At 32.9% G+C, this 16774-nt stretch overlaps 1 protein-coding gene across 2 annotated transcripts in view; it reads right to left on the minus strand.

The window, feature by feature from the left end:
• The window catches only part of foxo (forkhead box, sub-group O), a 115214-nt gene extending 98981 nt beyond the window's left edge, over positions 1 to 16233 (minus strand). For both annotated transcript variants that reach the window (XM_068774859.1, XM_068774858.1), the window contains exons 1-2: positions 15324 to 16233; positions 10049 to 10260 (exon numbers count right to left, since the gene is read on the minus strand). In XM_068774859.1, the coding sequence (XP_068630960.1) occupies positions 10049 to 10260; positions 15324 to 15555 (444 nt within the window). In that variant the 5' untranslated portion in view covers positions 15556 to 16233. The remainder of the gene's footprint in view (positions 1 to 10048; positions 10261 to 15323) is intronic.
• Between the last annotated feature and the right edge of the window lie 541 nt (positions 16234 to 16774).

The raw sequence follows: 16774 nt of genomic DNA on the forward strand, positions 1-16774 counted from the left end.
CCACGCTAATCACTGTTTGTGTTTCTGTGTATTATGGCTTATCATTACAGAGATCTTCGTTTACTTATACAGGTCACTGGTAATGAATATATGGTACGCCTAATCATTAAATGGTTTCAAAAATAATAAATAACCTAATTGATAATATATGTATAACATAGTTTGTCGCAATCCAAACATTAATATTTAGTAATCCTGTCATGTATAAATTAACAATGTATCTTTTGCATTTGAGGCATCAACACAATATAATGTAAAACGTGAACTGTCTGAAATATTTAAATACGAATTGTTTAGACTTTCAAAAGAGCTGAACACTTGTCCTCGCAGAATCTAGATCTGAGGTTTTTACAATACGACAGAGCAACGTTAAATAATCATCTATACCGCCGTACGGCAGCATCGAAGTGCCAAAGATTAGCAATTTAATATAAACGGTAAAAATATTTACCAAAACGGTCTATATATATTCGGTCTATTCTTCGCAATTTTAATTTTGGAAAAATAAGATTGATCAGACGAGTTCTATCACGTTTCATCATGATACTGTTAACCGATAGGTACCCACTGCTCAGCACAGGCCTCCATAGATCGCCAGCATGAACGGCCTTGCGCTGTCGCTTGACTTGACTTCCCACAACCTTGACTATGTGTTCGATCCACCTAGTGGGTGGTAACAACCACGCCGCATCTACCGGCTTGTGGAACCACTCAAGGACTTTTCGGCCTTGCCGTCGGTTGCAGCGTTGAGCCCCGACCATTGTCACTTCTGTCAAGCAATTCTATGTGATACTTCGCTGGTTTTTCTTCCATCAGATTTACAATTTTAAAAATATCTTATTTCTTAATACACAACAATATTATAAAAATCAATAAAGTGTGACATCTGCTCATTAAAATGTAGACCAGAAACAGGGTTTTTTTGTAATCACCGTTGATAATAATATAAATAAAATTCCAATCTAACACAATTATCGTATGTGTAATTGAATACGGTTTCTGTATGCAAAAAAAATACCGCCTATCTATTTAATACGTAAAATAAAATTGTAGATAAAGAAATAAGTAATTTTATAGCATTTCTCTAAGTTAAGAAGGATAAAGCGTATGAATGGAAGTCAATACGAATGCCTTATCAGGTACATAAGCTTGTTTAAATACAGAATACAACGTTATCACCGCAAGATGGCGACAATGTAAATCAATGTAACCTCAATTAGTTATTAAGAAAGGTCTCTGTTGGAAATTTCCAGTGAATAGAAAACAAGGTGGAAACTATTTGCCAGAGAGCGAAATAGTGTTTTGATTGGTGTGTAATAGGACAATTTGCTTTAATCAAGGTAAAGTTCTTTGTCTTAAGTTTTATACATAATAACTGCAAGCCGGTTTGAGCCGTACTCTTTGCATGTTTTTTTTCGATTCCATTAATTTTTTTAAATTAACCGTTTCATATGACAAGAATTAAACCAACTTACGATTTTATTTCACTAATTCAACTTTATCAGCTTTAATTATAAGACTTTTCGATGTATTATCTGTACATATAATATAACAAATCGTCTAAAATTATAATATTGTAGGGTGATTGTGAGACAAAGATTATTTTAAGGACAACTTACATTTTTTTTCCTTTCAATATCTGTTATTTGTTTCACTTACCATGATTACATTAGCTCTGCAAAGGTTATCAGCGAATGCCTTCCTACATTAAGTTTACAAGTATAAGAAGTGTTAGTATATAAATCACATCGCATCGATGAAGTAAATGTAAGTTATATGGTCGTTTTTTGTTCTGTCGCTTACTGAATGTAATAAAAGCTTTTTTATTATTGCCAAAATAAAAAAATTATAAAAGTATGTTAATTAATTAAAGGTTCAATGGAAGTTACACGATTCAATGCACAGTTCACTAATGTATGTATGTCAGAGCATAACACTTCGGCTTACCAAGTGTCAAAGATTACTGGATCAAGTGCATTATGTATTATCGCACGACTACTTGCCCTACTTAGCGATCATGATCTATATTTTAATTAAAATTATTCATTTACTTCCTCATCTAATTCTGGATGGTTATTTAGTTCATCTTTGTGTTCAGATGGACAATCGTTAGTGCACTTGTGTGTATTTACAGCTATGTAATATATTATCATTACAGCTAGCTTCAAAAATTGTTCGTTTGTAGCGGCAGTGGACGAGGCATATTGCGCCATCGACAACCAGTATTGCAGAAAGGTTTTGAGGGAGCGACCACGAGCCGGTAGATGCGGCATAGATAGGCCCACCACTAGTTAGACCGACGGCACACTCAAGGTAGTGGGAGATCCCTAGATGCAGCAAGGTAGACCGGTTACCGCGGCGGTCATTGGGGGAGGCCTTGTAGTCGACGACTATTGGCTGACATAATGATGGTGATAGTTAGTTAGTTTACTGACCTAACAAGATTACTTTAAGCACATCAATCCACAAGATAGACAAATGATTTGATGATTCTTCTATACTTATTGGAAATCGGTAGGGTAGACCGTTCTCTTCAACAGTTCACATACATTGGCTGAAATGACGATGATGAGGCACGTAATGCGAAAACGTCTTCATAATTTGGGAGAGATATTTCTGGGCGGAAAAAAGAAATAGAAAAAGAAAACCACTCCAGCATTGGGCAAAACAAGTTCTTGTGACCTTTGATATACCTTTTTGGGTAGCTAGGTAGCTAAGCAAGTAGATGACCGTGATCCATGGGGTTAAATTATGAAATAAAATATGCAGTTAATGAATAGTATGTATGAAGATCGTCATGTGTGCGTTAACAAATGAAAATAAATAATTAAATGTACCATAAAAAGTCGGAAGTACAAATGCTTTGCTACTCAGAACTTTGTATTTCGAAGCCCTGTACTATAATCACGGGGCGACCGTATCACTTACCATATAATATATGCCTTGGTTACCTCTTCACTGAATGGAAGGAATAAAGTTCTTTTTTATATTTCACATGTACATATCTCTATTTTTAAATAATCTGACCAGATAGCTTTAAAAAAATCTGTGAGTAAATTCTATTTTTTTTATTTTCTTAGTTTTTACGAAACTTTAGGTGGATGCTGTTTGAGAGAGATAAATACCTAACGTAACGGACCCATCTGAGGTTTCCGAGGTAATCTCTAAAAATAAATTAGTAAACGAGGTTTAAGCTAAGCACCTTCCGCACCATCTCAAGTTCTCCTCGGAACTGCCTGCGGAGTCTGTATATGCCAATAAGGCAACAGTGCAGATTCAGTAATAGTGATACAGTATGTAATCGCCTGTTGTATCTCTTATTTAGTTTTTATTTTCGGAATTGGCAAAGTTCGAACTTTTTTCTTTATAGAAATATCGTGTATAATAAGTACCACTTATTAAGTACGATTACTATTTGTTAACTCCTTGACTATTTGCATAAAAAAAATCTAATAAAATAGTAGCAGTTGCTAAATGTGGAAAATAAACTGAATGGGGTAGCAGTACGTAGCCCAGTTTATGAATTTTTGTCATGGTGAGTACACACGTGTGCAATGGTATAATCACCGCTTATAAAATAATTATCAACCACTGAGGGAAAAATAGCAATGCTTATCAAATTACAGTTTTCTAAGACGATCTTCTCCCGCTATTTTCCTGAGTAAATAATTCAATCAATTTTAAAACTTTTCGAAACTCGACTCCGAAGCTTTGATTACCAGATCTCCTTAAGTAATAAAGCAATGCAATCAAAGATATAAAAAAGCACTGTGAAGGAACTCAAGCCTTAATCCTTTAGTAAGGATTCTCGTTGAGATTTCGCGTAGGCGTTATAACGGTTCTTAGTAACGGTTGAGTTCATTTGCTATTCAGCTGGACTAACCGCAACGTCAATAAGCAGAATACGAATTTTTGTTTAAAACGTTACATTTCCATATCCGGCCAGTATGTCGTATGGACATAGACATTAAGTTTTTTTATTCTAAATTTTAAGATATTAAAAGTACTGAATACTTCAATAATTGTAAGACGGTTGTAATTTAAAGACGTCATGTCTATCTAAGAGTACCATATCGTTATTCAACCACGAAAAATTAATATACATAAATTCATATTGCTAGTTAAAAACAAATTATAGCTAGTGAAAATCGATCGAATCGATTGTAGTGATTTACATATTAATTGGTTAGTGGTGTAAAAGCTTTAAATGAGTGAATGTATAACATTTGTCAGTAAAATACTTTAAACCTTTTGCATCTATTTCCAATCAACTGATATAAAGTGATCCCTCAGAAAAAATATTTTTTCAAGGACGACAGGTCAATAAATTATGGCAGTATAATCTACAGGGACAGATTGTAATTAATAATTATTTTTATAGTAGTAACCCGATTTTTGGTTAAAATCTTTCTAAATATACTATATCATCATTGCGTTATTTAGAATTTGTGAACACATAATTTTTTTGTATAGGTTTTATCATATCTTAAGTGACAGCGAACGAGCTATACGTTCACCCCTTTAAAGCCTTTACACCTTTTACCAATTAACCTGTATAATAGATATTTAGTTCCATCGTAAAGAGATCAGTAAACTCGCAAGGTTTTGTACAAGAAAAATGTAGCCATGTATTTTTAAAATTTATCGTTTCGTTTTTTCGTTCGTTACAGTTTAGTATTAAAATTTTCTTACTGGGATAACCTCAGAATAACTTTTGTTTGTTAAGAATTAAGACACAAAAACTTTGACAAATCACACGTTTTTGGCTTATAGTATAAGATCTCAATCCGAGTGACTGAAACCAAATTACCCAAATCAGTGTGACACATGCGAGTTATTTAAAAATTCATTCATTAAATAGTTATGTGGCTATCCGTCTCTTTCATTTTCTTATACACGTACTAGAGTAAGTGTGACGAACGACTACATGTTAATTGACTATGCTAACATTACTGCGAAAATTGGATCGTGCAAAATTAGACTTTATGCCACATTAATAAACTATGAAATCTATTAATATAAGATGGCGCCTCAACGGGTATTGTAAGCGTAAATATTTAGTCGATGCCAGTGAGGCGTTCTCAAACGTCACAAGACTTAAGCGCGTTAGGTTATCTAGAAATGATTTTATTTATAAGCAAATTTGTCTTTGGTCACTTGTCTCGAATGTGGGAGATGTTACAAGAGCTAATTTAAGGTACCAAATAACACCATATGGCACTGATGTAACATAAAACTAATCGGCCTTGAAATTAACCTGTGTACACGCCATCCGGTTATGCGCACATACTTCACAAAGTTACACGTGTACGCATCGTATGCACAATATGAGTGTGTGTAGGTGCTTTGACATTATATAAAGCAACTGGCTTTTACACACGACACTTTTTTTTTGATTACGCTAATATTTTTACCTTCCAAGCATAAATGAAAAGACAGAATTTATGTATCAAAAATATTCGCATTTTCAGGATTTTTATTTAAAACTCAAGTTTTAGAAATGTTACATAATATCAGTGCACGCCAAGAACGTTAGACGTTATGAAATCAATATTCAACCCTAATGACTGTTAAGTAAGATGCAGCCCGCTTTCAAACAGGTCCTATTGGAAATCTTTGAGAGAGGCCTATGTCCAGCAGCAAGCGACTTATTCTGAATAGCTTATCTACAAAATAATATACAATTGGTAAGTTTTTTGGTATGTAGTACAAGAAATAACATCAATTCTAGTCACCCTGATCAGTGTTTTTATTATCATATCGGTGCCGCGAGCTCGAAATTAGATAACATAGATACACTGCGCAGTACACCTAAAATACTTAACTACGCAAAGAACCAATGGCAAAGCACTACGCCGCAGTTAACGTACACTTGATAAATTTTTTGCAGTCGCCGCCGATAGTATAAAAGACTAATTAATACACTTCAACAAATAGCATGAAGTGATTTAAATCTATATACAATATACAGAATGATTGGAAATACGTAGTAAAGGTTTAAACTAGTAAATATACAGCTTATTTGATGTCAATTAAGTAATGTATGGTATTGATAATATAATAATAAAAAACGATTTTAAAATTTACATTAATAAACATTATAATAGTTATTGTTTACTATCTGTCCCTGCGGAATTTGTATTGCCATAAGTTATTAGCCTCTCGAATTAGAATAGAAAAATAAGTTATTATACCATATTTTGGAGAAACCACTTTATACTACGGTAATTTGAAATAGGTGTAAAGCATTTCGCTCAAGTGAGGAATACCTTCACCTCATCATTCTGTGTATACTCCATTCAATCAACACAATATATGATCTTATAATGCATCTTAAATAAAATACTTGGCAGCACGAAGCCCGGAACTCCTGATGAAATTGTTAAGGGAGCTGGTATTCCTATGACGTCATTACTTACCATTGAACGACACAGAAATAGAAACTAAACACATTACCATTGGGTTGAATGACACGCCAATTGAAAAATAGTTGTGGAATATAAACAAAGCTGTTAATAATTTACGCTACTGCCTATACAGATGCCGTTAACCACTTAGTGTATAGACGTTAAAGTTAAATCGGAAAGAGGTAACTTTTCAAGTTGTAAAGTTTTTTTAGGAAATCATCATTTGTTATTACTTGCGTATTTGTTGATATCTTTGATTTTATTTAAATGTATCACACATTTATCTAATCATCAGGAGTGGTGTGATTATTTATAAAATATTTCTCCGCAATACTTTTGTGCATTTAAATATACATAGAGTAAAAAAATCTAAGATACCGTGGTTGGTACGGTAAGCAACTACACTGTTTTACCAGAAAATGCATAACTATTCTCATCGGTTAGTATAACGACCTAAAGATGCGTTTGGATAAATGCAAAATGTCAGTCAATTTCACCAAAAAATGTAAAATTCTTTTAATTAAATGAAGTTAAGCAATTACTGAATAGGCGTTTTATACATTTAACATGTCGAGTGGAATAATTATAAAATGCATGTTGTAAAAGGCAAGAAGACAATGATTCAATTTTTTTATTCTCTTAATAATACAATAAATCTAGAAATTAAATAGAAATAAATCGTGAAGTAACGAATTTTTGAATTATATTAAAATAATTCTGATTGTTACTTTTACAACTTTAAAAAAAAAACATTCACGTATGGACAAATTATTAAAATTATAATTAAAATACAATTAAAATCTTGAATCGTAAATCACAAACTGGTACAAATTTATTGATGTAATTATTATAATAGATTATTAGTAAAAACGCAGTGTAATAGGGGTAGGTATGAACGCTGAATCAGGTAAACTATTATATACGCCTTTAAGTAATACCTATTGACAAATTTTAGTAGCATAAAATATTTGGTTGTAATAAGTTTAAATACAATTGCTTATTGTAAATATAACATTACCAACAATCTTAAATTGTGACAAAAGTTATGAAAGGAAAACCAACTAATCATATGTTTAGACATGAACGGTGTGATATCTATCAATTCACACAGTCCCGTCGCTTTATTGGATTACAATTCGTACTCTTACTTAAAGGACCTGTTTTATATCAGAATTTTAAATGGCAATAACGAGTAACGGTTGTAATTTTCATTCTACAGGTTCTTGTATGTCACTTCCGTATTGAAATTTATTAATGTTGTCATCGACGAAACAACGTAGAGTAAAAGCACTTTTAAAGTCCACATGGAGTTCATTATTTTAACAGCCAGTTATGTACACCGCTCATGTTAGCCGCGCATTTCTAAATTATATATTATACTACGAACTGTCCGACAGACTTACTGCGAGAAATTATTATTAGTCTGTGCCACTTTTTTATTAAGTAAATGTAATACAAACGCATAAATTTTATTGGGGTAAAATACTAATGCATAATGAACATATAAATTTGTTTCAATTCTCATTATTATTCTAAAAATAATAAGTTTGTGCGAAAGTTTACCTTTTTTTTACCTGCTATAATAAACTATTTATTTAGCGTTTTTACAGCTTGTACTATGGCGAATTTAATCACTTATAGGCATTCTGTACCAATAATCAAAATTGTCAAGATTCTTATAAAAAATTTAATGAAATCGTTTTCAAATTATGGCGTGACCAAAGGAAATAGGAATTTATTTTAATATAGATAGATAAGAGGATCATGAAGGTATTATCACTTTAGAGTTTGGATTTGACGTGAGCATATCAGCAATAAATTTTTTTGCTTTTTAAATCTCTACAATGCTGTTTAAATTTATTGAAAATGTCTATTAAAAAGTTTATAGTATATTATACTGTCGTGCGATCGCAGTGAAAGATTATTATTATATTAAATTGAAATATATGTATTTGGGGACTGTATTTAATTCATATAACGATATTCAAATTACGTACAATAACCTTAGTAAACAAATCTTAATTGTATTATAGTTATTCATTTATTATAGAAAATGTAAAATGTTTTTTTAAATACAATTTATTTATTGTGATTTATTAAGATATAAAGAAAACTGTACTATCAAGAGTGGTAAGCTGTCAGTAGGGTAATATGCCTCTTTTTTATTTGTAGTCTCGGCAGCCTTAATTTTTAAAACAAGGCTAACTATTTTAAAGTATTCATATTGCTTCACAAGTCATTTTTTAAATTCTTTCTATATTCAGGATATTGTTAGAAGCGTGGACAGTTAAGATATGTGGTGGTGATAGACAGAAAATACCTCACACTACTCCCACGAGTTCATTCTCCGTGATCTCAAAATAAAAATTAGGTTTTTTACTATATGTTTGCACCCAGATTTGGAGTTTTGGGCCACAAAGCCTGTACGAACTAGAATAACTTTAAACTACTGATGGTATACCAAAAGGTCGTAATCCATCAGATAGTCAAACCAAATCTGTAGGACATGAAACTTCTTCCTGTCAAAGATATGAAGAGAAGGATTACTCCATGCTCTGGGAATCACGGCAATGCAAAAAACGATGCGAGAGTACATCGTCCTACCATAATACTATATCGGAATGTCACTCTTCGAGTAACTTTACTAATAATTTGCTTTTAAAAGCTGACATTTATTTGACGATGAAGTTCTGGCGTCGTTCTGCCTATAGCCAGTTTTTTAAAAGAAATAAAAATGTTTTATTCTTTCTGTTCTTTTGACCACAAAATAAAATGACATTTTTAATAAAATATGTAATATTTTTAATGTCTTAGATGTCGTGGTTTTATCTTTGATCATAATAAGCCTTTCTTATTACATACATATCCCAGTCTGCGAAATGACAAAACTGAAAAAGTATATGTAATGAAAAATCATTTCCTGTATACTTTAATTAGCAGCATGACATTTCAATTACGATACGGTTGCAAATTTATTTCCGAGTATTATTTATAAACATACATTGAACTAACCAATTCACGTGGCATGGTGCCACTGTTTAGTGTCCAAAAATTATTATAACGTGTACCATTTTAGAATTCAGTTCTAAAATAAAAAAAACCAAACTCTAAACCCGTTTTGATTATATATTACGCCTGTTACAAAATAATCAGTTAGCTTTCTTTAAAACATATAAATATATATATGTCGTCGAAACTCGATCATTACTATTGAAGACTCTTCGAAGCATTGAATATATGTAAGTGTATAACAGATAGCAACGGTAATCGTTAAAGTAATATTTAAGATATTCCCCGAAAATAACATTTAGTAATATCCTAGCCAAATTTAAAAGAGGTAAATTCGCTATAAATATTTATCTTTGCACTCGAGATATTGAAGATAGTAAGCGCAGTTGGCAGAAACATATCAATAAATTACGGTCAGTCGTTAATCGTCTCCAAATCACGATAACGTCTAATTATAAAATAAATAAACAAATGGTTAATGCGACTCCTCAGAATTAGCGAACGGTGAGGTGGTATTTTGAATAACAATTCCGTTTCATCTACTTGAATTAAATTTTCAAATTCACCTTTCATTGCCTCGGCAAATTCGTTAGGTATGCGGTATAGTAGTAGTGGCTACTAGTGGTACCTACCTTCCAACCAGCTGATGAGTTGCTATCTCCCTTATCCTTAAAATATGGCACGTTCTGTACCATCCACTCGTAGATCTGCGATAGCGTTAGCCTGTTGTCTTGAGCGGACGTTATGGCTTGTGTAATGAGATCAGCGTAAGAGAGGTTACCCCAAGCGTTGCGACGAGACGAGTTCTTCTTGGTACTGACCGCCGACGGCAAAGGTGGCGCACCTGATAACGACACATCAATACTTAGAAATATATTACAAATATTTATGAATGATTTTTTTTTTTAATTACGTATCTAATAAATTTAAAGATATAATCATGTGGGCAACTGTATTACAATACCCACCTATGTAAATTCTCTAAAATATGTTGTAATTTATTTAAGAAGTTCACTAAACAAAAACTTATAAAAAAGTTTATTTCTATCAACGAGTTTTGTAATTAGAATATTGTGTTAAAAAAATGTCTGAGGAGGTTGTGGGCTCAGATCATAGCTCGCTTAGGACACTTATGGTTTTAACCTGAAGGATATCATTATAGGATTACTGATGTTTAATAAATAATTTAATATTAATACATGGTTAATTTTACCATGAATATAACAGACATACAACAAAAATGTAGCAGTAGAACCCTAAAAAATGCGAGAATTATGTCAATGTAGCATACGTCTTATTTGTATAGGTTCATTGCTCTCTACGCCTCCATTGTGATATGTGATATGAGATATATCGAGATACATTTGAAGTAATGGAGGCAACGTTCTCTCGTGTGTAGTGTCCGAGGAAACTATGGAAGCAGCTGTAGAGAATAGACGATTTACGCAGTCTGATACTGAATACCTGATGATATCAATTTATGTTTATTATAAATACGCGGCATGCTTTCGCTGAGTCATGTATATTAGTTGAAGAAAATCGTGAATAAAATTGAATAATCAACAACAAAGGGCAACAGTTATGTTTGTATGATAATTGACGCATGAAAGACATGATAATTTCAGCCAATTGACTTTATACCTTTTGAAAAAGTCAAAATAAAACATGCATCTATAAATATAATGAACTATATTACTCTATGTATAATGTCAACGGCTTTTAAAGCAGATTGCATCCAGCGTCTTCCGACTACCTTATCAATTTGGTTTTGTGGACGGACGTCCTCCGCGCGTCGAACGTCCAAAGGACCTTTATGGCCTGCATATTATCATTTTAACTTGCCAATCAGTAGGTCTCTATCGGTAACTTTCGCTCGACAAGTCTCCTGATTCCTAATTCGGAATAAACCCCGTGCATAGCCCTCTCCATTGCTATTTAAGAGGCTGAGATCTTGCCGTCCAGAGCGAGAAACTACGTTTCAGTTAAGTAAATCATCACCGATATCATCTTATATCCATCCATCAGTGACTAAAGACAAAAGTTAAAACCAACAAACATAAATAACGTACAAATAAGTCGATGTCATTATTTTTCTTACGAAATACATGAAATAGCGATTTATACCGTAATTCTTTATGCAATATTTACAACTAGACGAAATAAATTTATTTGAAAAGACGATAAAAATACAACCAAAAACCATACCAAAAAAAAATCTAATTTGAAAAAAATTAGTATAGCGTAATAATGATGACTTTAAGACCCTTTTACAATTCTCTTACTCAGAAGTAAATAGCATTAAAAATATGAATCTTAAAAATTAAAGCTTTTCAATACTTAGTCAACATTTATATTCTTTAGGTCTTAATTTTAAAAACACTGGCTGATTATATGGGGTTTCACAGGAGTATAGTTCAAGATTAATGAAGAATAATACACATATATACTTGTAGACATTTTTTTTAATTTAAACTAACAACAAGTAATTTCTTGACACCAGCGCTTATCCTTGATAATTTAGTAGTGATATTACTGATGCATTAAAACAACAAATCTAGGGCTGACACACCTTTCCTAGCAATATTAAAATATCTGTGTGATATTTAAAAACATTAAAACGATTAAGACAAGATTGAAGTAGAAGTAATACTATAACCTTATACTTTTTTTACTAGAACATAATATACTTTATGTGACAATGACTTAACCATCTTGATCCTGGTATTTAAAAAATTAACGACACCGGAGTATTACACCATTTATTATATGCCACAATTCTTGTTTGTTTTTTTTTTCACTTTTGTAATATATAAATAGTATTTCATGTTGATAGAAATATTCACTATATTTTTATAAATAAAGTTGATTATCATTATCATTTCAGTCGAAGAACGTCCACTAGTGGACATAGGCATTCCCTAAAGATTTCCAATGGATTAGGGCGGACTGCATCCATTGCTTTCCAAAGACCTTATTACATTTTTTTAAATTAAACCTCTAAAACCATTATTCGCTTTATTATATACTATTAATGCCCTTTTTTCGACTTTTCTAAATAACTCATAATATCTATTTGTCACTATCGTTGAAATATATAAGTTATACGAGAAATAATCTTAACGGATATCTCGGGTTCCAACTTGATATTGGCCATTTTGAACTGCCAACTTAGGTTATAACTTAAAAATAAAAAAATTATATAAAAAACAAAACAATTTAAAATTTAAACCATTCTATCTAAAGCTTCAAAATAACGACGCTACAAGACTTAATAAACATTCTGCCCTTGGATTGGAATATATGGAAATAATATTCGACTCTCATTTTAATCTCATTTAAAACTTTTTTTATGTCTCCTGCAAAACAACTGACATGCTAATATAGGGTATGCATCCATTTGTAATATAAATCGCAAGTATCTTTCAAGATTGCTTCACATACACTTATTGTACCGGAAGATCGATATATTTTTGAATTTCGAATGTAACATACTTCCTATATAGCCGTGTATATTTTCAAAATTACGTATAAAACTTAAACACCGTTGGATTTTATTATGTAAATTTATAAAAAAAATATTACGTTTAAGTTCATTATAATTTGAGTGCAATGTCCTCAGTTCACCGTAACCGCAATCACATTTATACATACACCTAACTTACTGTAATAAATATCTTTATCAGGCGTAAAGGAAAATATAGTCTGATCCTTTTGCATGTTATTTTTAACCTATCATTTGTAACATAATTCTTGTAGCATAGTTTTGATTCTGCGAACTTTTTATATTTATACACGAAAAGCAGCACATAATTTTATAACTCACTGCAAGTTTAAAACGAAAATTATTTTTTTTAATTCCAATGCTTAGCTTTTTTATTTTTACTTTCAATAAAGGGATAAGGAAAATCTAAGAAATATTAGTTCCCTGAAATTAAAAAAATATCTGAATAAAACAACATTTATAACTTTATCATAACATCTCAATTAAGAGTTCGTCTTGGATATTTTAGTGTGAGATAATCCTAGTAGCGAAAGTGAAATCTAAGATTTATTCTCGACGATGCTATAAGTACCTTTCCGAATAATGAATGAAATATGATTCTACACATTTTAAAACTAATTCGTTGATTTTAATTAAGTTTTATTGACAATAACGCCGCATGATGGATCTTACAAATTAAGTCATTTAACGGACAAAAATAAGCTTCATAATTGGACTTTGATTTTAAAGAAATCGTGGCAATCGAAGAGCTTGTTCGAGTTTCAATCATTATAATGTGTTCTTAGATAATTTATTTCTGACATATAATATATAAAATATCGGTTTCCTTTAGAACAATCTTCACTCTTCTAAACGGTATTTGTATTAACATTCGTGGAATAGACTAAAAAATGAATCATTATTTTCGAGTAGATTAAAATAAAACCAGTCAACAATTTAAATTTTTATTATAGCAATTATTCAAAATTTAAATTAAAACACTATCTTCAAATTCTTATTTTAAATGTTCAAGCAGTAGCCGGGTTGTCAAGAGCGGTTCATACGAATATAACAATGCTAATGCTTGCATACAGAAAAACATACACACACGGGAATTTGTGATATTCCAGGATTACTGATCAATAATAAATGTTTTTACGATTCCGAACTTTGTTCTCGTGGTAGATAACTGCAATTCCTTTGCATATTGAAAGGAAAATAACACTGATATTTAATTTGTTTTGTACCATAGAACATACAAAATACACGAATATGAGTATAAATTATCGGTATCATCCGAAAAAACCTTACGGAATGTACTGTATATATACTTTGTATCTAAATAAAATAAGTAACAATATAAGACACATACATACGACATGTAGAAAGTTTCAAATTATCACTTGATATACCCTACGTTTGCCGTAAACGGGATCTCATTAACCAGTTTATTTTTTCTGAAATGTATATCAGTTGCGAGGTATAGTACGCTAGTGAAAGTAATAAACGTCGATTCCTTTTAAGCCTAAAGTAAGCCACAAAAACAAGAACTAAAGGCGTGCTGTGCTTACGTCCCCGCTTGTGGAATTTTGTTAAAAAATTATAACTAAAATCCTTGAATTTACCATTAGTAACGTTTAATATGTTTCATATTAATTATGTCTTTGCTTAATACCCGCATAAAATTTAAAACAAAGTTAAAAATATAAATTTGTTAAAATATATATTTAATTGTTTATTTTTCCCAGTCTAAAATAAACGTATAAGGATGTAGATGCGACTACTACTGCCCATATAATTTGTTTTTTTCAATTTACCCGGCATTTAATAAAAAAGGACATAAATGCTTATGCCACCATTAGATACTCGAATATCAACATAGTCAATTACACGAAATGAAAAACATGTCAAGTTTAATTGTTTACCTATGGTAAAAGAAATGGCGGGAAAACAAATAGCATCAGTGAAATGCATTATGCCGATGTTTCGCCATTATAATGTCTTATGTATATTCAAAATACGTACTTCAAATTACGTACAAAATACGTAATAAGATATAGCATAATTCGAAAAACTATTACACGTGTTTTATTTACGTCTTGAACTTTGGTAAAACTTTATGTAATAAAGTTAATAATATTATTTTTAATGTTATAATATTTTTAGAGTAAAATGTAGGACAATTATACTGTTACTAAAAATACGTACAGGTCGAGTATTATCACTTTGGTTTCGCTCCTTATCAAAAAAGTAAACAACAACCAATGGCGTATTGTTGCTTGCAATCATTACTTTGGACGAAAACTATACCAATGTTTTCTTTTTTTTAAACATAGTCAATGATGTGTTCAGACTACGTGGGCCGACCCAAATAACCCGACGCGCACCTATGACATTGTTATTATTAAGACGAAAAAAATATTTACCAGATATATTCTGATTAGAGTTTTTCTTCGAACTGGAATCTTCAGTCGGGTCCACATAGTTTTCTGGCCTGGGTAACGGCCACGTGTTGGAACGTGCGCGTGTTTGAGGCTCAAAACCGACCTCAGCGAGCTCTCCAAGGGGTTCCAAATCCCCCATGGTGCCTTCAATTTCTGACAGTACTGTCTGCGACGACCATGGGCTCTGATAGCTACCGCTACCTTGTATAGACATGTCTTCGATCTTAAATCGTAAAGTAGTGGAAACTTTTTGTAGGTGTGTCGGAGAACGCGCTCACCGGCGCTTGTGTACACTACAACTCGTTACCATCACAGCACTCACGCGACAGTTTGTCGTCAGACTTCTTTCTATTTCCAGAACGTCGTCGGAGCCAGGCCGCGGTCCGGAGGTTATCTAATTCCTCGTTATCGCCTCTGTTATATGAAGCCAATAACATGTGGCGTCTCACTAACGTTCATAAACAGAGATGTGCGCAGAACGAATCTGCCGTCGGGCCGTTCCCGAGAGGCGATTTTCGCTAAATATAAGTGCGGAATGAGGCGGGGGCGGGGCACACACCACGTGAGCGTCTACGCGCCGATTTTCCAATTCATCACTGGCGGGCTAGAAGCGCGATAACCTTGTAACGTGGCTCGCGATACAGCGTATCGCTGTCCTACGATGGCCAACGTAGTCCCGGAGATCACTGCGTAAATTCCGGTTCGGGTTGCACTTAACTTTTTCGGTACTAGTACCGGCTATCACTGGGTCCTGGTATAGTTCACGTGTAATGAATATAAAAGTAAAGAAACAACGCGGTTAAAAACGTTACAGTCCACGCGGTCGTCGTAGTTCGTAACTGCGTAATAAGTGAAGTGCGCGTGACACGGCACAGCGTCCTCAACCGTTAGCAGTCACACGAACACTGAAGCGCGGTACCGCGGGCGTGCGAATTCCGCGGGCGCCGCGCTGGCCGGCGGGAGGCGGTCGCGGGCAGCAGGGGAGGGGGGTGCTGATAGAGAAGTGAGAAGTGGCGTCGTATGACCGCTCTCGGTAGCCATCTCGGCCGCACTCGTTGCCGCTCGTTTTAGTACGGAATTCTTTTCACGGTTTATCGGTACGTAATATTAAGCCCCTATTGCGTGACCTTGAATGTGGACTGCATCCACATGCGTATCAGATATCGGTGCACTGTGAACACAATTATACCAAACTCTAAGTAAAATGATAAATTTTGTGTAAAATGAACAACAATAGAAGCTTTTATGCTTTATGGAAAAACAATATTTTAGATTTTATGCAACATATTTTAGGAGCTGTAAAATAATTCCAAAAACAAATTTTTACTCGAGTAAGCAAGTTACATATGTCGTTTTTATTTATTCTTCTTCGTTTCAGCCGATAGACGCCTACTTAATGGTATCCCCCCCCCCCACATCACCACGACGACCGA

The sequence above is a fragment of the Battus philenor genome, unplaced genomic scaffold, assembly GCF_028537555.1.
Source record: "Battus philenor isolate CCGP_79_NKW_IND1 unplaced genomic scaffold, ilBatPhil1.0.hap1 SCAF_8, whole genome shotgun sequence".
Classification (NCBI taxonomy): Eukaryota; Metazoa; Arthropoda; class Insecta; order Lepidoptera; family Papilionidae; genus Battus; species Battus philenor.